Here is a 25,318-nt window from a genome sequence, read left to right on the forward strand (position 1 = left end):
AGAAAAGGTACTAGAGTTAATTCCTCTATACTGATTGATATGGCTAGTGGATGAAAAATGCAGCAAGTCTCCACAACATGCAATGGCAGGTTTCAGCCATACTGAATTACTAAAGGAACTAAGAGAAAGCTGACACTGAGAAGAACGGTGTTTTGCCTTTCTAAGACTGTAAGCTTTTTGAGGAATTCAGCCTTTTATTATACATTTTTATAATGTCTATTATACAGGGTATTGATGAGGATGTAGCCTGAAGCTACTACTATGGAATAAGTAGTATTAGTACTACCACTACTACTGAATAAAGTCTATATTTTCTAGTTGATGGTTGGGGCTTTCATGACAGCTCACATTACTAGTTAAGCAATATTTCTTTTAATATCTTTGTCAAATGAAAAACCCATGAAAAACTAAAGTTTTTGTGAGACTACATAGCCAGGAGCTAATGTCTGGTGTTTTTAGCTGGATGAATGGAACCCCTGTGAACTATGTAGCCTGGGCCCCAAATGAACCTAGCTTTGGAAATGAAAAATGTGTGGTCATGCATAAAGATTTTGGTAAGTAAAATGACAGTATCTTTGGATCATGTGTTTATGTAAATATATTACTGGGAATTGAAAAATGTGTCCCAAATATTAGGGATGTGGATAACCTGGAGAGAGTCCAGAGAAGGGCCACTCGTATGGTTAAGGGCTTGCAGACCAAGCCCTACAAGGAGAGACTAGAGAACCTGGACCTATTCAGCCTCCACAAGAGAAGGTTGAGAGGTGACCTTGTGGCTGCCTATAAGTTCATCACGGGGGTACAGAAGGGAATTGGTGAGGTTTTATTCACCAAGGCGCCCCCGGGGTTTACAAGAAATAATGGCCACAAGCTAGCAGAGAGCAGATTTAGACTGGACATTAGGAAGAACTTCTTCACAGTTCGAGTGGCCAAGGTCTGGAACGGGCTCCCAAGGGAGGTGGTGCTCTCCCCTACCCTGGGGGTCTTCAAGAGGAGGTTAGATAGGCATCTAGCTGGGGTCATCTAGACCCAGCACTCTTTCCTGCCTATGCAGGGGGTTGGACTCGATGATCTATTGAGGTCCCTTCCGACCCTAACATCTATGAATCTATGAATCTATATGCATATATTCAGAACTAAACCATAAAGAGGTGGGAATGATTTATGATACCATCCTTGAGGTATTCTGGGGCAAGCATCAATGCTATGTGAAAGAGGGCTTGTGTGCAACAGTTTCTGTTTGTTCTCAATGGAATCTCAGTTCTGTTTAACTGACAAAGTTTGAGGCTCACCTTTCTGAGGTTGATACCACAAATGTCAATCCCAGATAATAACTCTATTTTAAACTTATTTTCAGGTTTTTGGAGCAAAATAAACTGTGGAATTCGAAATGCTTTCATCTGTGAAAGGCACAATAGTTCTGCTCATTCAGGAGTTGCTCCTACAGCATCTTCACCTCAGGGAGGATGCCTTGAAACTTGGCTTTTGTTTAACAATCAGGTTCAGTAACACAACAGGCCTTTTATAATATTTGGGCAGAGGAATTAAATATAGAACAAATAATTTATTACTTTTTCTTATATTGCATCATATATAGCATCATCCAAAGGTGTATTCTAATTGGCTGACTGAGTTTGGTGATGTCATACCCATGTTAAAAATTCTAATACCATTAATTAATGACTTTAACAGAATAGTTGGGCTGTTGTGGTCTTGTGATGGTCCAAAAAATGTGCAAGAAGCAAGGTTCTTCTGGCAATATCTTTTATTGGACCAATGGTATGGTTGGAAGAGATGTTAGACAAGGTTTGGACGTGAAATGTCCTTCCTCAGGTCTTGCTTCTCTTTAAAAAAGTATTATTATTGAATATAATATTACCATAACTAGCCTTCTTTTTCTACAATTTGTTTTTGATGTAAACACATGTAGTAAATGAAAATGGCAGCTGATATACTGAACTAGAAGTGTAAACAGTTTTCTGAATGAAAGAAAATTTTAAAAACTTATTCGGTCACATTTTAAGTAAATAACAGCTCCCCTCCCTCCCCCCAATTAAATCAATTCTAAAAAACTTCAGACTTAAATTGTTCCTTCACTGTGTTAAACAGAAATACACTGCTATGAAAAACTAATAAGGAACTCAGTTATGCTCTTTCAAGGGCAAGAAACAGGGGAATAGACAGTCTCATTTAAAAATAAAATCACTCATATTCTGCACTCAGACAACTGAGGAAGATTAGCCAGTGGACTGGGAGTTTGGCTCAAAGACTCTGACAACCTCATGCAAGAAGCATGCTTGAGCAATACCTGGAAAAACAGAAACACCAAAAGTACTGTGCACAAAGTTTATTTCCAAACAGACTGTTTGTCTTACACAAAACGTCTAGAAATAAACAGATGTTAACTCCACTGCTTATTACTCTCAGGTGATTTCTCTGTGTCATCTCAACCCTTCCCTAAACCATAATATTTTTAAGAGACAAAGAGCAGTCATATCATTTCAGTCAGAGTGAATTTTATTTCGGTTAAATTTCAAACAGAATGAAAAAGTAATAAGTTCCCTAAAAAAGCACAATTCATGCTCCCAATGTTACAGGCTACACCTGAGCTGAATGGAAAATGACACAGCCTTTCAACAGACAGTAAATTCCTAGAAATGTGAAGCTTAAGTATATGTTAAAGAAAGCCATATTGCATAATAATAACTACCTCGTCTCATCAATAGGTCTCAAAGTAATTTACAAGGGAAATAGATATAATTATCCTTATTTTAACAGATCAGGCAACTGAGCCATGGAACAACAAAATGATTTGTAGGCCAACATCAGAGCAAATAACAGAGCCCAGATCTCTTAATTTCTAGTCCAGAGCTCCATCCACAAATGGCCACTGTCTTCTCTTAGTTATACTGAACTTCTTTCCAACTGGCGTATGTAAACCTTCATAGTGCTGCCCAAACAGCATCACTTTAATACTCTGTATCATAATATAACATTTTAAAATTCGTGTTTAATGAACTTAAACCAGATCTCATTCATCTAGGACACGTCAGGTTTGAATGATCATTGTCATGTATGATGGAGTTTGGAGCTTTGTAAACAAACTGAAAAAAATGGGGAAAAAATCAATTTGGGTTGAACTGAAACAGAGATTTGATTTGAAATGTTTTGCACAACCCAAAACAAAAGTTTGTGTCATTTTTGGGTTATTAAACTTCTTTGTTTAACTTCTCATCTTTTACTTCATGTTTTTAAATGCTATTTTGAAGGCAAAAGTAAAAATTTAACACTGAAAGTGTCCAACAAAACATTTCAGTACTTACAAATTTTTTTGCAGAGTTTTAAGTTTTTTCCTGCTTTTTTTTCTGGCTAAAACTCTCTCGCACCATTGAAATTTTGCTGCACATTATTCTCATACTATATGCGCACTTATAACTGTTTAAACTATAATTTACATTTTGTTTAGAATTTCACAACAGTATCTGTCTAATCCTTTCTTCCCCTCACAGTGCTATAAAATTTTGGGTGCCAATGAAGAAGAAAGATTGAGCTGGCATTTGGCAAGAAATGCTTGTATAGAATTAAGAGGAAACCTGGCTTCTATACATAATGAACAAGTGCAAGGTACATCTAGATCCCTTCGTGGTAAATAAGGTTTCATCTGGTTTACTTAAAACAGGGGTGGGCAAAATGTGGCCCGGCAGCCGGATGTGGCCTGTCAGGCCATTCTATTCAGCCCGCGGAGCCCCTAAAAAATTTAGAAAATTAATTAATCTGCCCTGGGCTGCCTGTCATGCTGCCCTTGATGGCTTGCCAAAACTCAGTAAGCAACCCTCTGCCCAAAATAATTGCCCACCCCTGCCTTAAAACAATCATAAATATTGGTTAAACTGCAAAGCTGCAGCTGCTATAATATAGTATGCTGCTGTTGCAAGCAATAGTTAAATATAGGGAATAATGATAATAATATAGGGCAAATGCAGGTATCAAATTTATGCACGAATAGCTAACTCACCTTAATGCATATCCGGATGTGTTAAGGTGCATTAACGCTGTGTGGGCATATCTACATGTGCCTCTTTTAAGTGGGCTTAAGCTAAAATTGCAATTTTAAGGTGCATTAAGGTCGTGCCCTTAATGTGCCTTAAAATAGGTGATTTAAAGCTATGTGAGCCTAAATTTGACACTTGGATAAAACAGGTGTCATATTTAGGCGCAAATAGCTAAGTTGAATTAGCCCATGTGTAGATTTGTAGATGTGCTAATGCACATTAACATGTTGTGCGTCAATGGATACACACCACATTAATGCACATTAGCACATCTGGATGTATGCTAGTATGACCTAGCTATTCGCAGCTAAATTTAATGCGCCTTAATGTGCATTATCACGTCCACAGGTAAATGAGCACCTAAATCACTTTAATGTGCCTTAAACAAAGGCGCATTGAGTTTAGGCATGCATAAATACACATGTAGACATGCCCCTTATGTTGACTGACTTGGGACTAACTTTAGATTTTAGTCCCAAGTCAGTCCACACACCACATTAATGCATTAGCGCAAGCATGTGTAGACAATGCTTAAATCACCTTAATGTGCACTGGGCAAATGCACATTAAGTTTCAGCACATGTAAAAGCACACGTAGACACACCCACATTGTTGTTTTCTATGAACAGGTTATAGGGCTGTGGACAGAAATGCATTTGTAGCATTATAATTGCCATAGCATTTTGAAGCACTACAAAAATTTAGCACAAATATGGGAGGAAACAGTACTGTAGCAAGGGCAGTGCCAGTGGTAAAGATCCATTTACTTCAGTCATTGGCTGCAATTACCATAGTTTATGACTCACCAGCCCCTGATAACTTCCTGTACTTCTGCTCCCATTAGAAAAGCCTTGCAGCATGATGAACAAGATCCTAAAGAATGTTGATTATAACTTGTTACTGCATCTTTTTCCTGGGGAACTATAGGTGGGGCTTTTATACTGAGAATCTTCCATTAGTATTGTACTTAAATAAATTTTTCTGTCTCATTAAATTATACTATATACATTTCCTTCCATTTCACCATCAGACATGAATCTAAAGTTATACAATGTAATAGAACACTTGCAAGATTTTTCTGTTTAGTCCTTGAACTAATTTGCTGTTGCCATAGATTAAATTCTGGACAAGCAAGTGTCCTTATTGTTTGAGGAAAGACAATCCTTCTAAAACCTTTGGCATTTTTCAGCCTTTCTCACCTTACATATAAAGGATATGTCTGAAACCTGGATTGGACTGATTGATATAAACACTGAACAGGATTATCTTTGGACAGATGGAAGTGTGTTTGACTATTCCAAGTGGGCCCAAGGTTTCACATTTAAAAACGATATCAGCGATAGCTACTGGGGCGATAGGATATATCTCAACCAGGAGGTAAACATAAACAGACCAAATATTGCTAACCAACCATAAGCTAGCTAGCAAATCCAGATATATATAAACAGCTCAACATGTTTCTCATTTGCAGTTTGAATTTAGTATACAGGTAAACTTCAGATCAAAGTAGTACAATACTCTAAGGACAGGGTTCAAACTTTTATTACACTCATACTAGCAATTCTGATCATGTGTATATACATGTGCATGTGTATGTATGTGTATATATATGTGTGTGTGTGTATGTATATGCATATATGTATATGTATGTATATATGTGTATGTGTATATATATTTGTAGAAGTCCAGGATGATAGCAGAATTTATTGAATTGACAATATCTAGAATTCTTCAATTTTTTTTAGACTTTGCTTTATTACCTCTTCACCTTGACATGGAATGAATTAAAATAAATAAATAAACCAGTATATTAAATATGAATGGATACATTAAAGATTAATAATACTCTTTAGCATGCTCCTGTACACCAAGAATAGCCTGGGAGCATCGTAAAGGATTTAAAAAAATTCTTTCCCTAAAATTACATTTAAAAAATAGTTACTCATTCTCCCTTGTTAAATGCTGTTATATTATGTACTGGATTAGAAATTAGAGAATAAAACTGTCTATTGGACCTGATTTTTTGCAAACAGTCTAATTTTCTACCACTCTTGCACTTTTACCTACAAATTCTTGTATCCTTGTTCTGTAGAGTGCTTGCATCGCAATGATGAAGAGATCTGTAGAAGAAACAGGATACTGGGGATCTGCAGGTTGTCAACATAAGAAAAGCTATGTATGCCAGATGGACAGCAGTGAGTTCCATTTCACCGCCTTCTCAATTGAAACACATTTATGAACCCTTAGGCTTCTATGCTTGTGTATACACTGGGTGCATCTACATGTATGCTTTACTGTGGAATTGACTAATTACCTCTGGAGTAAAGTGTCATTGTTTACATGTGTGCTGGCATTAGGGCACAGTAAATTAATTAACTCCATCAGGGGCAGTGCTATCTTACAGCAGAATCATTTACTGCACAGAAAGCATGTGTGGATGGTGACCAGGACCACAACAGCTTAAGCCAGGCCAAAGCAGCCCTGGGCTGACAACAGGTTTGGGGGGTTCATCCATATGACTCCACACTTTGGGCACTCTTGTGCCCTCCACCTCAACGTTGTCACCTGGAGCCTGGGGCCAGAGCCGTCCCTAGGGGTGTGCGGGGCCTGGGGCATATCAGCCTGTGCAGGGCTGGAGGGTGGGGATGGCGACTGCTCGCAGAAGCCAGCGGCAGTGTTGGTGGGGGTGGGGGGAGGTGACAAGTGGCTGGAGCCAGCGTAGGGCCCCCCAAAGCATGGGGCCCAGGGTGGCCACCCCAATTTGCCCCCCCAGGGATGGCCCCAGCGGGGCTTATCCCTGAGCTTGCTGTCAGCCCAGGATGGCTCTGCCATGGCTCAAACTGCTAAGGTCCTCAGCACATGTGAAGATACTGTACCCAGGAGCAGCTGACTCCAGCATGAACTGGGCTGGAGTTTATTGAGGCATACTAGTTGCACATTTGATTTGCCCTCTTGGCACTCAAGCAACTGGTATCAGAGAGCTTCAGCTGTCATTTTATCAGCTTGGATACCAGATGGAATAGCAATTATGAGCCAAAGGATCATAATAGACCTGCATTTTATGACCTTGAATGAATTTCCCCTTCAGCTCAGCTTTGCTTCCTTAGATTTTACCCAGGAGGAGTGGATTTAATCCACTGTGCTGATTGTGTGACAGGAAGGAAGTTTAAATTTTCCCTTTAACAGGCTGCCACCAACATTTAGAAAAATAACTACTGGTTTTGGATATTTCAGTTTTTGGATTCCAAGGCTGGGAAACCTTAAAAGAACCTGACATCCAGAGGATTGATGTTTAACACTTTCTGAAAATCAAAGCCCTTAATTTGACTTATACACTCAGAAATAACTTGTGAAAATCTTGGCTTGAGAAATAGGAAAGTTTGTTCCTGGATGCTAAACCATAATAAAAGTTAAAAAATAGTTACCAGTTTTGCAGTATTGAAATACTATGTGGTTGTTGTTTACTGGGCTTTAACTTTCATGGCACGAACTTCCCTTTTTAACTCTTCTGCCTGCAGCCTGTATGCCTCAGGCCTACAGCTGCCTATATTAGTCTTGACCCTCTCGTAAGTGAAGACGTCTGTATGCACATAATTCTGTTGCATAATTTTGTATCTACTTAATTCATAAAATCAAAACAAAAATGGTGTAATAGATACCTTGCTGAATATATGGAAAATCCAGAAGTGACTTCAGGTATGCAGGCTGCAACTAAACCATGTCTTAAAATTAAAAACTAAACAAAAGCATTTTTGTGGATTATATTATTGGCATTAAAAATAGTTACATAGCCCATCTGAGTCTAGCAAGTGCTACATAAATATAATTGGTATTATTTGGGGAATTGAAAACTCATGACCCAGATTCCCTTCTAGATCTTCAGGTTAGGAACTAGCTATGGAACAGATGCATCCGGAACATTACAGAGCCTGCAGGAAGAAGTAAGGGGAAATGGTGGCTTCCATTTCAGAGCAGATTGGGTATCACATCCTTTCCTCCAAACAAGGACATAAAGTTGCCAGAGTAGTTGGGGTTTTCATTTGACTGGCAAAGAGCAATCTGCCGGTGCCATCAGTGTTGGGTGACCACAAAGGCAGTTTCAGTCAAATTTTGCCCTAGTCCTTTGCGGTTGCATATTTAGCTCAAGTGAGCCAAACCTGAGGATCCTGCTTCTGGGTATGGAGCACCAACAGGAGAATGCTGGTTTAGTGTTCTACCTATACCTTGGAAAGCGAAGAAGAACAGTTGCTTTGTTTGTCTGTTTGCTTCTTTCTATAGGATTAAGTTCACCCTTGCTTACTTCTATTTGGAGGACCTAAGTAATATGTAGATCTCATGCTGGACTTAAATATGTGACCTCCTGTCACAGCTGGTTAGGAAGAAATCCACTCTGTAATAGATATCTGGTTAGCTTTCACTTGTAACCTGATCTGTATGTGTTCCTGTGTCTAGGTTTTAACAGTGAACATATCCCACTATCTTCCCCCTCTGCCAAGCACATTGCTTACATTTATTATCCATTTGAAGTCGTCTTTAAAATATCTGTTTAACCTGGGTTTTAAATGAGGAATGGTTTTTTTTTCTCTTACTGATTGTGATGTTAATTTTGCAATAGAGTAGATCCTAGATACTTCTCAAGATTAGGTAACTAAACCCCACCCTCACCTCCAGAACAGCAGAGAACAGCTGCATGAGGTGTTCCAGCTGTTTGCTGCATCTTTTATTTCATAGTGTGCTTCTTCTCCAGTTACTAGCAGGGAATACTGATCAGCTGCAGCTGAGCTGAGAAGGGTACCCTTTGGAGTAAAACCTGAAATCAACAGTTGAATAGCTGGTCCTTAATTTGGGATCTTGCTTTGCATTAAATTGGTTGTGGATCACACAGATATGAAGGACTTGGGTTCTGTTGTAATACATATATTTGTTGCTCAGTGGTACCACATCTTTCTTTCTTTTTTCTTTCTTTACAACAGAGCCTGAATTATTTTATTCCCCAAAAGTTCCAGTTTCTGACTTGATTCATTATGATAATAGTACCTATTCTGTCATTCATTCCAAAACAAATTGGGGAGAGGCACAAAAAACCTGCAGGGAAAAATCTGCAGAACTTGCCAGTGTTGTTGATATATACAGTGCTCTGTTCCTGTGGATACAGATTTTGCAATTTGGGGAGCCTGTATGGATTGGTCTCAACAGCAATGTGGTAAGCACAGCAAAGAGAAGTAGTTGGGTATTATGAAACTATTCTAAATAGCTCTCTAACTTTCCTTTAACTTTTGCTGCATGCTTTTTATAGGGCTGCCAGAAATACACTCCAGGGCTGGTCTGAAGCTGAGCCTTGGGTGTGTGGGAAATCTTCATATTAGACCATGTCTTTACTGTAGTTACCAGAAGTGAGTGTATCACCCAAGCTACCTTACAAGCTACCACACAAGCAGTTAGCTCAGGTAACAATGCAGAGTATGTGTGGCAGCATCAGTGTCAGATACCCAAGAAAGTACCCAGGTTTCTTGGAAAGCTAATAGAGTCTACAATGATGCCCGTGCCCCGCAATCTATGCAGCATTTTTAAATGAGCTAACTAGAATAAAGGTAGCTTGGGATTACTGGTGCAATCAGACCTCAGGCGCAGACCGATGTTAGGGCCTGGTTCTAACTCATTGCAGTTTACATGAAGCACTATGAGTTAGCGCATGCCTCCCCCACACCAAACCCAAGAGACTGTTGGGTGGGAGGGGCAAGTGGGGGAGCTGGAGCCAGCCTGCACCAGTCCAGGTCAGCTCCAGGGCTGTCAGCAAGGGAGCTCCCAGCTGCTGAATGGCCAGACCTGGTGGGAAGGGCAGAGAACAGGGCCTCACCCTAGCTACCCCAGCTGGGGTACTGGGGGCAGGTGGGGTGGGGCAGTGAAGTGAGGGGCTTCCATTCCCCACTCCTCTCCCTCAGCTCTGGCCTTTACAGCAACTGACAGCTCTGTGCTAGCTGCCCCCAGCTGCTGAGTGTCCAGAATGAGGGGGAGGGGGGCAGGAATGGATCCTGCTCATCTCAGGGGCCCAACCCAGCTCCCCCCAATACCCCAGCTGGGCTAGCTGGGTGGGGGCATGAGGCAAGAGGGTCCTGTTCCCCACCCCCTTCTTCCCAGCTCTGGCCATTCAGCAGCCAGCAGCTCCCTTCCCTTTTCCCTGACAGCCCAAAAGGGTAGGGCTACCCACCAGCCCAGCCTTGCCCCCCACACGATAAAGCCCTGGAGGCAACACAAATTTCCTAAGGCCCTCTGCTTTTGAGTGCCTTAATGTAATGCCTGATTTAACCAGGGTTAACTTTTCACAGAATCGGCAATTTTAAAAGCAATCTGCAGCCATCCATGTGTGTTAAGTCACATCTGTAAAACGTTTCACGGGCCCCATTGCTCAAAAACTGTCACTTCTGTCTGTGCCACGTGACTACAGAGTGTTAGATAGAGGCTCAGAGGCTTCCTTGGGTGCCCCTCAGATCGCATTCCCCCACGCAATCTGCTCCTCTTCTTTCTGTTTCCTGCCCTGTGCTCCCTGCCTGATCTGCAGTTTTGCTTTCTGCTCCCTGTCATGTGCTTCCTAACCATTCTGCTTTGTTTTCTGTTCCCTGTCCTATCTGCCACTCTGCTGCCTGTCCCCTCCCAGATCTGCTGCATGCCACACACAGAGGCTGCCCATGCCACTTGTGGCACCTGTGCCACAGGTTGGCCATCTTTGCCTTGGATTAAGTAGGTCTTCAGTTATGTTCACACAGGTTCAAAAAAAAAGATTCTTTTCTTCTGTAGCCCACACAAGTACATTTATCCTGCTAAGATGGGGTATGCTTGAATAGTTATTTGCCTTTACAAGGGCTACTGTGTTCCATACCCTGACAAAGTCTTCCTTCTTCATTGAAAGCCTCCAGCTGGATTCAATTTACCATAAACTTCAAATCTGAGCCTCTAGGCTACATCAATTCTATATTGCCTAGGCCTTTTCCTTAATTGCTTCATCTGTCTTCAACATCTTTCTAAATTCTGTGTCTCTTAAAAACTTTTCCTTTTGGTCCAGCCTGAGCTCCGTAGACCTGTTACCCTGTCAGAGGTCCATGTCACAGATGGTTGTAGTGAAGTACACCAGGCCCACTCCATACACTCTGGACCCTGAAACAGGTGTAATGTAGCAGCATTAGTACATCAGTAGATATCACCATAGATAATCCTGGGAGAGCAAGCTTGTTAACATGCACCTGGCATCACAACAAGGAAGTTTCAATAGATCTGTCTTGGAGTATACTATGTACAGAACAGGCCTGGCAAATTGTGGCACTCCCTAATTCGGTATTCCTATGGTCTAGATGTGGTCCGTGTTTTCCTCACTGTCATACTGGAGAGTTCTTTCCCTTCAGATTTCATTACTAATCCCTCCCGGTTTTCCCACACAGCTTTTCTGGGCCAGAGTTCCCAAATTATTCTTGGCTGCTAGCTCCTATTTTTATCTGTCTTCTTAGTAAGCCATATACTTTTTATACAGCCTTACTTTAGAAATCATATGGCATCTCTGGAGGAGCTACCTCTTCCAATACACTCTTCCTTAAGAGGCTGAGCTTCAGTAACACCAGGGCAGCAACAACTTTCCTTTAAGAGACCATCAAAATCTGAATGTATAGGGCAGTGATTCTCAACCAGGGTGCTGTGTCACCCTGGGATGGTGTATGATCTTTTTAAGGGTGCCATGAGGTGCAAACATTTACACATGATTCATAAGGTAAACCAAGATTTTTCAAACAGGAATCCATAATATCACAAGCATCCTGACCCATTGTGGTCTTTCTCTTTGCAGCAGAGTTGTTCTATTACTTTTCCATAGTAAAAAAAAACTAGGGAAAGCTGGCATTTTCTGAGATCGCATTGAGTCTGAGAAGGTTGAGAACCACTAGTATAGGGCTTGTTGTTCTTATTACCTGCAGGCTGTTTGGTGTTACTTTGAATATTGTTATGTTAATCACAGTTAAGTTTGTTTTGCTTTTAGACTGACGGTTATTACAAATGGACTGATAACAGGAGACTCAAGTATGCTAAATGGGCCCATGGGGAACCAAAAGCAAGCATAGCCTGTGTTTATTTAGACCTTGATGGAGCTTGGAAGACAGCATCCTGTGATAAAAAGTATTTCTCTGTCTGTAAATGGTCTGATGGTAAGCAGCCAAATGGAATAATTTTGGTTTTGTGACATGGAGCGTGAGTAGCTGCACTGGAGGCTGGATCTGGTTCTACTACAATATATGAATAATTAATATATATTAACAGACAACCTGTCTTCAAAATGCATTTTTCATTCACAGTGGATTCATTCAAAGCACTACTATTCATTGATATAGATCCCTGTTATCTTTTGGGACTCAAAGTTCTCCCTTAAAGCAAAATGTAAAATGTGGTTTATGGAAATGTTTCACAGTTCTTTAGGAGCCTGTAAAAGGAGTCTACTTATCAAATTACATGAATACATTAGAGTTTTTGGAAGTGGCTTTCATCAATGAAGGTATATTCTGCTCCTTGAAAGTAAGCAACATGAACGCAATAAGGTGATGAGTTACTAGCCAATATAGACAGTGGTTGAAGGGCAGCATGAATACTTAGACCTGGTAATTCTTGTTAGCCATGGTTTCTGGTGATTGTTGGCTAGCGGGCTGTGGGACATGCATTGGCATAATCAGAAAGATTGAACTTCGTAGTGATTCTACAGACTGCATATATGAATTTCACAAAGCACTTATAAACAGTCTTTGAGAGAGAACCCAGCCTCCCCTGCTTTATCACTTGAGTTACAATAGAGTCCTTTTAACTGTAGCAGTATGGAGGTTTAAAACCCTGGAGAACTTGGTACTTTTGTGTTAAAGATGTCAGTTCAATCCTTTTGGTGGTGCATATTCCAGCTCATATGTTTTTGCATCCTGAAAATTTCACTCTGATTCTCAGTTTTACATATACTCCTAAACTTAGCCAAAACACCATATTGTGTTTTGTTTCATGTGCATACCAGAATATTCTATATGGTTTCCAATATTAACTTATTACAATCATTATTTTGATTAAGAAAATGTGATGTATGGCTACATATGTTTAAGATATGCACAGTTCTACTTATTGCCTCCTGTGGGTATCAATTAGGGGTTTATGAAATGGGCCATATTCAGTTCAGATTTGGATTCAGCCCGAATCGGAGACAGTGATTTGATTTGTTTATTCGAATCACTGTCCCGATTCGATTTGGCTGAATCCGCATCTGTAGATTCGATGCTAATTTGGAGAATCAGTGATTCTGCCATAGACACAGCTTTAAATGTTTTTTTTACATACCTTGAGGTAGCAGGCACAGCTCATGAATGCTGTGATCTTGGGCAGATGGAGCATCCCAAAGGGAAGGGGGGGAGGGGGGCCCACGCACTTGGCAGCGAACCCAGAAGTGGACCAGAAGTACTTCCAGTGCACTTCTGGGTCCGCTGCTGAGTGCACTGGGATCCCCTCCCCTGCGCTTCTGTAGGACGCTCCATCTGCCCCACCATCTCAGCATTCATGAACCATCTGGTACCTTGAGGTATGTAGAAACAGCATTTAAAGCTGTGTCTATGCCTGAATCATCAAATCTCTCTGAATTGATTCAGAAGTTTCTGAATCAATTCAGAGCGATTAAAGGGTCTCCTGATTTGATTTGGATTTGGAGATTCGGCCACCGAATTGGGCTGAATCTCTGCCAAATAGAATCAGCAACTGAAGTTTTGCACAGCCATAGTATCAATCATATAAATGTTAGCAGGTCAGATATTGGATATGTTTGGTTGCTATAATGTGTACGATCTGATAAGTCTGGCACAGTTAGAGTGTGCTACATCCCATTCTTTCCTCCTTCTCACCTCTACCCACCCTCTAGAGCAGGTGGTGTGGGGAAATATTGTATTACCAAATGATAATGTCATAGGGGTCAGAAGCTTCATTTGTTTGATTGCATACCTCATCACTGGGTGAAGATAGGCAACCCAAAGAACCTATGGGTCATTGGTCCTAAGGTGGTTCACTGAGCCCCTTACAAGGAAGCGAGAGAGAAATAAGGTATTCCAACATTCTTTCTGTTGCCTAAATGAGGACTACTCAAATTCAAGTTACATTTGTAATAATTATGTGAGACTATACTTTGATGGACTGCACCATGTTCTCATTTACTAAAATCCTGGCTTTCTTTAGACTGGCGATTTTTCTTGCTTTAGTTGTGTTTTAGTTCCTCCTTTCTTAAGCTTCATACTGACCTTGATCAGTATTTCTAGCTTCTGTGGATGTCAACGAAGGTGCATGTAAAGGCAAAGAGCATTGTTTCTTTGTGACTCCAAGAAATTATGGGTGCCTATAGACATGTGGGACATCTGTTCCAATGTGCTGTAATTACAGCATGTCAGAACAGACTCGGTTAATTAATTAGCACACACTAGCAGCCTCAGCATCTTGTGTATTCAGCGTCTCCATGTTTCAAATGGTGACGGGGTACTTTAACTAAAACTCATCCAACAAGCTTTAGTTACAGTGCCCCTGCTGCCATTTTGAAGCATGGAATACCAAACGCACAAGACATTGCCAGTGCTTCAATTACAGCAGCTTACAAGAGCCACTCTAATTAAAGCCACTCTAATTTACACATACCCGCCCAGCACTTGGACTACGTGTAAAGTTGTTTTATATGCAGAATGAACTACTATGTACCAAGGCACTACAACACTACTATTTCACTAGTTTCAGGTTATTCCAATGTGCTGTAATAGTTATTTGTGCTCAGAAATCTCCTGGTGAAATTGTTTTCTTTTGTAAAATGCTGATTCATCTAAGACCATATACAGACATTCATTTTTTCCTGGGAGAGTTGCTGCTCTCCTAGGAGAAACCATGACTGTACAGATGTTCAGGATTTTTCTCCCAGAGCAAAAATGGGTTAAAATAAGCTGGAACAATCAGAGTTAAAACATATCTGGGAGAGTTTCTCCTGAGAGAGTGAATGTCTGTACACCATCTCTTCTGAGAAGAGCTACAGCACAGACCTCCAGCATTCCAAGATGTTTTTTTCTATCCTTCTCCCTTCTCCCACAGGGCACTCACTGACTCTACTACAGGTTTCCCTCAATTTATGCTGTACATGCATTCCCAAAGAACAGTGCATAAATTGCATTTGCATAAAGCGAACCCACTTTACAATGTAACAAAAAGGGATAGATTCCCATGGTGAGGAGGGAGGCTGAGACTAGGGAAGAGGCAGGGGGAGGGGTGCCACTCCAGGGGCTGCACAAGGCAGCAAAGCAGAGGGAACAGAGCTGCACTCCTCCTGACCCCAGCTGCAGTGGCCCCAGGAGTCGCTGGCACCAGCTGCCTGTAGCCAATGAGCTGCACCATGCTCTGTGTGACCCCACTCACCTCTGCTCCTGGGCTGTACCATGCCCTGGTGCAGGCAGTTGGTGTTCTCTGCTCCAGGGCCACTGCAGCCAGGGCTGAGGTAAGTGTTGTGCTCTGCACCATTCAGGGCTTCACTTGCCTGCACTTACCCCAGCCTGTGGTGGAGTGGCCCCAGGAGAAGCTGACACCAGCTGCCTACACCAGGGCACAGTGCAGCCCAGGAGCTGGGGTGAGCCCAGGAGCAGTGGGACAGGCAGACCATGATGCAGCCCAGCAGCTGTAGGCAGCTGGTGCTGGCCACTCCCAGGGCTGCTGCAGCCAGGGCTGAGGTGAGTGGGGCCATGGCCCTTTCTCCTCCCCCCCACAGACTTACCTACTTGGGTGGGGGGTGAGGGCGGATATCTACGCTGATCGCATAAGAGTGAATTTACCTTTTATATAATTAATTATGGATTTAAATATACTCATCACATAAGAGTGAATTCGCATATAAAGAATCTGCATAAATCGAGGGAAACCTGTACTCAGAATTTTTCCTGGTGTCAATATTCAGAACTTCACTCAACTCTAGTAGTAATGAATAATTCAGACCTTTATTTGTTGCATTGTGAGTGAAGTGTGACTTTATGGGGTAATAACTGCCAATTACAGGAAAGTGCTTGACAGCATTTTATTAACATTTACGAGCCCTATTTTTAAAAATGATTCTATATAGAAGAAATAACAAAATAGCCCAAATTACATTGACTTCAGCAGGGCCAGGACATCATCTATCCTTTCTTAACAGTTACAGTTCCTACAGACCCTCCACAACTTCCTGGAAAATGCCCTGAATCAAATGATGACCAATCTTGGATTCCTTTCCATGGTCATTGCTACATGTTTAATACTGATGAAATAAAATGGAGTGAAGCATCTGTTCAGTGCCTTCAATTGGGTAAGAAGCAATTGTATTGGTATTTTCTTTATATCACACTTCAATGCTCACTTTGTTCTTTTGAATTTTGCACTGTTTTTGTTATTTTGAATCCCAGGACAAAGGGCTTCTGTACAGTATGGCAGCAGTGCCCCAGCTTGTACAGCCCTAAGTCCACTTTACCCACTTCCTCACACATGCTTCAGGCGTAGAAACATGCTGGAAAATATTTCAGATGGGACATCAGATTGTTGTTCTCAGGCACACTAGAGATGAAGATTTGAGCCTGGCAGCAGAGGGACTTCCTAGATTGTCTTCACCAACATATTTCACAATTTGGAGCACAGATACAGGAGCAAGCAGTCAAAGAGTGCTCAGGGGTGGATGGCCTGGGATATGCTACCTCCATGGTATAGGGAAGCAGAGGCATAGTAGGGTTGGTCCACACTTGGGGCAGTCACAATGCACAAGGCCACCATAGTGGTTATTTCTGTGCCCCCCCCCCCCCCCCCCCGGGACAGCTGCTGCCCTGGTTCCATCCCCCGTCCTAGGTACACTGTCTCTAGACAAGGATCTAAACTGTTCCCTCTCCTGCATCCTTATGACTTTCTCTACTCCCTGTTAATAAACCTGTTTATTCCCTACTAGCCTACTTCCTGTAGAGGGTTTTATAATAGAAACTCCTACTATTAAAAAAGGCTGGTTTCTAAAGCAAGATGGAGTAGTAAGTGTTTAATCATAGGCTGATTTGTTTCCTAATTCATTTTTTAGGAGCTACTTTGGCTTCCATAGAAGATTTGGCTGAATCAAACTTTTTAACTGTCAGTATTGAGCCCCTTGCAGACAAGACAAGTGGGTTTTGGGCAGGAATATACAGAAATATGGATGGTAATGATTTTAATTTCAATAATTTATTATAAATATTCTGAATGAAACAGACTGTCTATAACTATAAAAAGCCGTCATAACCTATCAGGATCTAATGCATAGAAAATAGAAATTCATCAGGAAATAGTTTGAAGAATTTATAAAAAAAGATGTGAAGTGTTTTGCTTAGAAATCTTAACTGGAGATTTTGTTCTTATCCAGCCAAAATAGATCCCTTAAAATATTGTAGAAAAGAGATTTATGAGTTTTTTGTTGTTTCATTCACAGTAGGGCCCATGAATTTTTGTTTTGTTTCAATTTGTTTCAAGCTTGAAATGCATCAAAACAGCCTCAAATTGAAACATTCAATGAAATTTCACACAGCCCTAATATCCAGATCTAAGATAATCTGCATTTACTGTCCCTTGTAAAAGAATAAGAGGAAGTAAAATCTACTAGTATATTATGGAATAAATGACAGAAAGAAATATTAAAAATCCCTTGCAGAAAATAGAAAAAAATAATAACAGCTGATGACACATTTCATTAATATCTTTGTTGATTATTTGTTCTGCCCTTTTAATACATTTTCAAATTTATAACTTTAGGGGGGTGGTTATGGCTAGACAATGCTGCAGTAGATTTTGTCAACTGGAATAAAGGGGAGCCTTCAAGTAATCGTTCTGATTACTGTGTGGAAATATCTGCCTCATCTGGGTACTGGAATACCATTCCCTGCTCTTCCAAAAAGAAATCTGTTTGTAAAAAAGCAAAGAGTAAGTGATATGTTTATTCTTTTATATTGATGCTTATGGTTTTATTTTAATGGTCAGACCACAGGATATGTATTGTTTGAGTTGTCTAGCTTACAATATTTACAACATTTTCCCTCTGCTGTTTGTTTATCATACAGTGCCAAAAATATATGTATGTGTACATAATTTAAATACCACATACTCAAAGACCCATTTATAAACATGTAAATATTGTATAAAAACATTTTTGTATTCTATACTAAACTGTCACAAACCACAGTTTATGTTAAGTAACTATATAATTATTAACATGACAAAAATGGTATTTGCTCTCAAATGAAATATTTGGTACAAAGAGAGGAAAGGGAAAAATAATCAAAAGAAAGCAAGTTAAAAAAATGTTAAGTAAAGACTGTAAATTTAAAACATGTTTGAAAAGCGATAAACAGGCCAGTTAAATGCTGTTCTACAGTTTATTATATGCTCAGAAATATATTGTAGTAGGCAAGCTCCCCAGCTTTCTTTCCATAGATGAAATAGGTGACTTGACATTTTATTAGTACATGTAAGTAAGCAGGATATTGGCCCTTTCTATGCTGCACATGCTTCAGACTTTTCTATAAAGTTATACTCTGTCAGCCATGTCAAAGAATGTTCAAAAAGTATCTAAGGATAACCACAAATCTTTGAAAATACTTTAAATGGCTCTGTGATGCTTTTCTTCCATTTTTCCTACTAGCTTTAATTTTCTCCCTCCAGACAACAGGAATTACATTTAAACAATTTTCTTGTCTGCCTCCTATTGTGTGAAGATACAGGGTGTACTTTGTTAAAGTGAAGTGGCCGATCTAATTCTGGATAAGTAAAAATAAAATGAAATCATTGTTCAAATTCCTGTGGAAACCTTTGGAAAGCAAGTAAAAAAGGTTCAGTTAGCACTTATTTTTTATGTTTTATTTCTGTATGATTCAGGGTCATCTGCTTTTGGCAGGAAGGAGAAATAGAGAAATATCATGAGTCGTGCTACTGGGTGATATTTCTGACTCAGCTCAAAGAGCAACATTGTACAATGCTTTGATTTCCTGTCCAGTTTTGCAAACCACAAAGGTTCTGAACTTTCTGAGTTTCACCAATTATTACTCTCTTCTCCTAAAAGAACTGAAAGTCTCCAAAAGCAGATAACAATTTCTCATGCAAGTGACATCGTCGGGTCTTTATAAAGGAGTTCCTATTTTAGGGCAATTTTTTATTTTCTCTCAGGAGGTCAGAATTGAATGTTCTTTTTCATCATGAGCATCCTGGAAAGCATTACATCAGTGCTGACACACGATTGTACCTTTGCAATTGGATGGGTCTGGTCCTTTTAGTGCAAGTGCAAAAGTCAGTGATGGAGCAAGGAGCGGTCTTATACAGGCTGTAGTTACACATGCATTTCGGAACCTGCATTAGGTGGCTAATAAGTGAATGCTGCACCATCCTAACTTGTGGTATAGTAGACACATTTCCTTTGTGTTCCTATATATGCTGGAATATGCTATCCCTCCCAAGATGCGATGCTTCATGGTACTTCTAAGTCCTGTCCAGGACAATGCCAAAAGGATGTGGTCTGCTTCTGCACATGGTTCAGTAAAGGCAATATTATACTGCCAAATGTGTTCATGGATTCAGTCTCATCTAGTTTCTATCGAAATGCTCAGTGTTAGAGGTGTTAATTTCAAAAGACTTTCAGAGAGCGCCCTCATTCTACAGCATAAAGAAACTGCATTAGAAAACTGTCAGCTGATATAAAAGAAATGTGTAAGGATGGAGGTTAAGAATGCAAAAGTTGTGTGCTGTGAATACTACAGCACATTAAATAAAAACCTGTCTTGAATAGTCTGGGTATAACATAGGAAATCAGGTCATTTTTTCATTATTCAATAAGTGGGGCCAGCTGCTCTCTTATTCTAAGATCTGTTCAGTGTAGCATATATGGGCAAGGAATGGGGAACCATCAGAAGCCTGCTATGTCAGGTTTGTAGGAGAGTTGATAATCAAGCCAATTTGGATAACTTGACATCCCCAAGACCCCTACAAGTGAATTCTTAAGCAGGACTCAACATCTTTGCACCAAGTAATACATCAGGGAGAGAAATCAGAAGAAAGCAGGGTGGGCCACTGGCTGTTTTGTGGGGATTCAAATTAAATATACATTTAAGCAGGCTTGAAGACTTATCAGAAGAATAACAAATTAAAATAACTCTGTGCATAGAGAAAGGTCATTTAAGCACGTGTCTGACGTTAAATACAGTCAGGCCTCGATTTACATGGTGGTTACATTTTTGAAAAAACACTGTGCAAATAGAAATCATGTAAAAGATACCAAGGGTCTATGGGAAATAAGGGTTTAGGTTCCAGATGTGGCTGATAATTTGGGTGATAAATGCCCGTGGAGCCAGGGCTGAAAGGGGTCTTCTTGGTGGGGGCTGAGCTGGGCTGGGCTTGCGGTGAGTGGCAGCAGCACTGAAAGGGGGTTGGGGGGGGGCTACAGTGACATTTGGGGTGGCTGCAGGCTCCCCCGTAGCACCCTCCCAGTGCTGCCACCACCCACGCCAACATATGAGCACCTTACCACATGGTGAAAGAGGCAAAGGTTTACTATACATCAGCTGTACCATGATAACTGCCCATATGTATGAGCTCTCACCCCGGGTTAAGTAGAAGCTAAGCTGTGGTACTATAGCCTTAGTGAATGAGGGGTTAACTACTCTGATTTAGACTTCATTTGTGAGTATCTAAGAGCATGCACATGGGAAATTACTGCAGAGTAGCTGATGTACAAAAAAACTACTTCCCTTTTCACTGGTAGTAAGTTGTTCATCTCTCTAGACCTAGTGAAATCAGTGTGACTATTCACATTGATAAGTATCTTGCTGAGTCAGAGTCAAACTATGCTTTGTATATTATTTCATTATTAATCAAAATGTAAATAAAACATATCTATCACTCAAGTGGTTTTGGTTCCATCCTAATGAACATCAAGTTAAGACAGGGGGGACAGTTAGCTTTTTTATTATTTTTATTAAATCAGTGAAAATACAGAAAAACTTCTTTGTACCATATGTGTTTTATTGCATATTTAGGTTTAAGAATAACATGCAGATATTGCAGTTTTAGACAATGTGTGTTTCTTTTTATTTGGCAGCTGTTGACATTGCATCAATCAAAAATCTAGCAAATGGTAAAGGTAGGACTATTTTCTTGCAAATAGCTTTAAAATGAAACCCATATAAGATCATGTTTGTTTATTTTGTTTTCCAATATAATTACTTTTATATAAACCATTATTTATGTTTTATGAAAAATGCTAAATATGAAAAATGCTAAAATTTCATACATATTAAGGCAGGAATCTCTTCCTTCTGCAGTAAGAGTGAGTTTTGAATTAATATTTTTGAGATAGAGAGCCTGACATTCCTTTTTTCTTCTCCTTCCATATTTGCAGTTTTCTGCAGTCAGACTGTATGTGTGTTTATTTTAAAAAGTATTCAGAAATAAAATACTGTCTTGCTTCACTATATTCCTGATTGTAGGTTAACCAGTGAACCAGGGGCCTAAGCCTACAGCACCCTCAGTCTATAAATACTTATAATCATAGAATCATAGAAAATTAGGTTCGGAAGGGACTTTAGGAGGTCATTTATTCCAACCCCCTGCTCAAAGCAGGACTATCCCCAACTAGATCATTCCAGCCAGGATTTTGTTGGACCAGGCCTTAACATATATATATATATATATATATATATATATATATATATATAATGACTGCTATATTGCCTGGGAAATATACAGAATACTTTGCACTTTGTTCCACCTCTTAAAGCTGGTCTTATTGGCTAAGTATAGTCAGTTAAAAAGCCTGAGGCAGAATTGATTCAATCTTTGCAAGTTAGTCTAAGCTTCATAGATTGAACTGATAAGCAAGTGAACAGATATTCATTTTTGAATCCTGAAATTCAGCCATATGCCTGCAGTGGCCCAGGCCAGAAGAGGAGGGGCACTAGAACATACCTCCCTCCTTGGCTGGAGTAGATTGCTTGGGCCAAGGCTAGCCCTCCCACCCTGCCAAGTGCAGGGGAGGTGTAAAGCATTGCGGGGGATTGTGTGTTAACTTGAATCAGGAGGGAATCTGGCACAGAAGTTCAATAAACCAGTCCAACTTAAATTAATGAAGTCTGATACTACATCCATCCAGGGTTATGTTAAACCAGTTTCAGCCATTTTGAAAGCAGTCTACGTGCACTGCACTTCTGTTGTGTAACAGAATTTAACTGGTTTTCAATCACTTATACAAGTTTATGTGTAATTTCTATCCCTAGCCATTATCACTCCACCTGGCAAGAACACTTCACTGGTATAATTCTAATGAACTAAGTACCCTTATCTAATTAGAAAGATTACTTGAAGTTCCTGATTTATGTCAATGTAAATGAGTAGAAAATCAAGCTAATAATTTTCTGAAGCTGCAGCCTAGTACTTATCACAGTTGTTGACTAGTAATTTCTTTACATTTATTTACAGAAGACAAAATGGATGAGGAACCTGTCCAAAGAAGAATTTGGATATTGATTATTCTGGTCCTGTTAATTTTCATAGGAGTGGGCATTATGATTAACAACTTATTCAAAATAAAAAGGCTGAATCAACTACAAATGAATGTGCGCTCCAGTAGCATACTGTTAGAGCATAGTGGTGCTATAACAGAAATATAATTGGAGAAAATAAAATCTTAAGCAAAAGTTACATTTGCCTATTGCATTCTGCACATTTTTATACATACTAACTGAAGCTATTAATCCTTTTAAACTACCACAAGAAATTCTCAAACTGTTTCACAGAAGTAAGATTTAGGGCCTTGCCATATGGAATATTTAAGACGTGTTAACTACATATAAATCTACACATTCAAGCAGTAAAACTTGCTTAGTGTGATCCTATCATGGCAATGTCACAACTTTTTGGGTGAGGAATATCTACAGATCCTATTAAGTAACACATATTCAGCTATTGCTAGATTGCTTCTATGAGTTTAAGTCTTCTGTGTGGTGCTGGGGTTGGCAATGACAATCAGTTGATACAGTGCCAGAGCAGGGGCAACAATCAGCTCGTTGTCAGGCTCACTTCCCCCACTACACCTGAGTCTTAAACTAGTGCTGGGACTTGGACCAACAATGAGCTGGTGTCTTGATCTCTGCACTGCTGTGTGTGTCAGTCACATTTTTCCCAGCTCTTCTATTTACCACATTTGTCAATAAGCCATACCATATATTTTCCCTTAGGGCCTTGTCACAGGGGACACTGGGCATGTTTTTTATTTAGAGCGTGGTAAGCATTAGCATGCCATATTAAAGGTTAGAATGTGTTCTACACAGTTTCCTGGTAATGCTTACTATGATCTCCTAGCCCACATACTTCATAGTGAGCTCAAGCCTCTCAATTTTTGCCCAAACTTGTTCATTATCCAGAAGGAATTTCAAGCTTAGACATATGGGGCATGTCCAAATGAGCACTGCTAATTTGCAGTGCAGCAGTTTTTTGGATTGTTGTTTTTTTTTGGGGGGGGGGGGGGGGGTTGACACTGGGAGATCCCAGTGTCAAAAAAAACCCGCTGCTAAAAAAAGTGATGTGGTGCATACAGCAGCATCATGCACCACCAGAAAGGGAGCCTGGCTGGCCAGAGCCATATTCTGGCTTCCAGGCAGGGTCTGAGCAGCTGGCTCAGTGCTGCTGCTGCCCCAGGAGGCCCCCAGGATCCCAGGTAAGGCTGCTGTGGCTAGCACAGGTGCTGGCCTTAGCCTCCTCTACCCCACCCAAGTTACTTTGCTGAGCGCCATAGTGTGCATGCATGGGCGTGGGACAAATAGCAGCCGCACAAATATGCCCCATTGCTACTTGTCCCATAGGAAATGCATGTCTCTGCATTTGCGTGCTGGCTGGGACACGCCCATAGTGAGCATTCCCTCAAGAAATACTCCACAGGCATCCTATCAACTTCATTCCAAAGAACTTGCTGTTGGGACATAGGCTAACGAAGGAGTATGTAAGATTGTTGCAGTGAAGATGACTTTGGGATATATGAAGTTACATGAATAATTGTTTTTCATCTTTGTTAGTTCAGTGTTAAAATCCAAACCACACAAGTATTGATTTTGTAAAATGTGATGTAAACCTTATTAAATTCATGTTCATAGATCAATATATTAATAAGTGAAAGTGAATGTTAATTGCTTTCCTTCATTTGTGGCTTCAGCTCAAGTTTTGTAAAATAAATATGGCTGCATATTTTTATTGGTCAAATTTTTATGACATTCTATGAATATTAATGTTTTTATCAGCTTGAAATTAACAATATGTAAATATACACAATAAAGTATGTATTCCTTAGATGATAATATCTTATTCCTTAGATAATAATACTTAAGTACTGAAGAGCTTAGCATGCAGAGATACTTTTATTTGTGACAAGATGAGCTATAATCAAGAGTCCACAGAAAGCAGATGCTGGATATACTTGTTTTAAAACAGAAAAATAATAATAATTTTAAAAGTGCAAAATAAAACTGTCTTGGTAAAGTTTTCTTTCATATGACTTCATTGTGAATGTACTTTTCTGACTTTTTGATTAGTCCCACACTACAGTATCCCTTGAATTCAGATGCTATGGGTAAGGTACAACATACTGGGCGTGCCTACACGTACATTTACACCAAATTAAACTTACTGTGCAGTAAGCAGAAATAGGCCATCATCTACACATGCAGGCATTAAAACGCATTAACACTATGTGTGGACTGACTTGGGACTAAACTGAGTCCAAAGTCAGTCCACACACACAGTGTTACTGCGCAGTAAGATGTCTACGCATGTGTTACTGAGCAGTTACTAATTGGGCGTAAATTTGACACCTGCATAATGCAGGTATCAAATTTATGCTCAAGTTGGCATAAGCCACCATATTTACTGTGCACTACAGATGTGCACGTGTAGACACCCTCCTGTACTATGCAGTAATTTTGGTTACTGTCCAGTAAATGCACCTACTCAACACCTCATGGTAGCAGACATCCTTCCAGCCATACTGGCTTATTTTACCCTTCTGTTTTCTATGCCAGATTTAAAATGGTCTGTCTGCAAATTACAGGAGAGACCCTGGGCATCAAGAGGCCTGAGGATAAGACCTATAAACTAGAAAATTCCTCAGACCAGGGACTACGCAGGGAGGCTATTGATCTGTATGTGAATATCCTCATACCAACATGTAGCTGTCA

The 25,318-nt window shown here is 40.2% G+C and overlaps 1 protein-coding gene across 1 annotated transcript in view; it reads left to right on the top strand.

The window, feature by feature from the left end:
• The window catches only part of LOC102567543 (macrophage mannose receptor 1-like), a 75,588-nt gene extending 50,965 nt beyond the window's left edge, over window positions 1-24,623 (top strand). The window contains exons 17-28 of the mRNA XM_014601567.3: window positions 460-554; window positions 1,358-1,500; window positions 3,510-3,624; window positions 5,242-5,429; window positions 6,145-6,247; window positions 9,026-9,255; window positions 12,073-12,238; window positions 16,261-16,410; window positions 17,161-17,277; window positions 17,865-18,032; window positions 21,196-21,237; window positions 22,572-24,623. Of these exons, the coding sequence (XP_014457053.1) occupies window positions 460-554; window positions 1,358-1,500; window positions 3,510-3,624; window positions 5,242-5,429; window positions 6,145-6,247; window positions 9,026-9,255; window positions 12,073-12,238; window positions 16,261-16,410; window positions 17,161-17,277; window positions 17,865-18,032; window positions 21,196-21,237; window positions 22,572-22,762 (1,708 nt within the window). The 3' untranslated portion in view covers window positions 22,763-24,623. The remainder of the gene's footprint in view (window positions 1-459; window positions 555-1,357; window positions 1,501-3,509; window positions 3,625-5,241; window positions 5,430-6,144; window positions 6,248-9,025; window positions 9,256-12,072; window positions 12,239-16,260; window positions 16,411-17,160; window positions 17,278-17,864; window positions 18,033-21,195; window positions 21,238-22,571) is intronic.
• Window positions 24,624-25,318: the final 695 nt, after the last annotated feature.

This window comes from Alligator mississippiensis, chromosome 5 (genome assembly GCF_030867095.1).
Source record: "Alligator mississippiensis isolate rAllMis1 chromosome 5, rAllMis1, whole genome shotgun sequence".
Classification (NCBI taxonomy): Eukaryota; Metazoa; Chordata; order Crocodylia; family Alligatoridae; genus Alligator; species Alligator mississippiensis.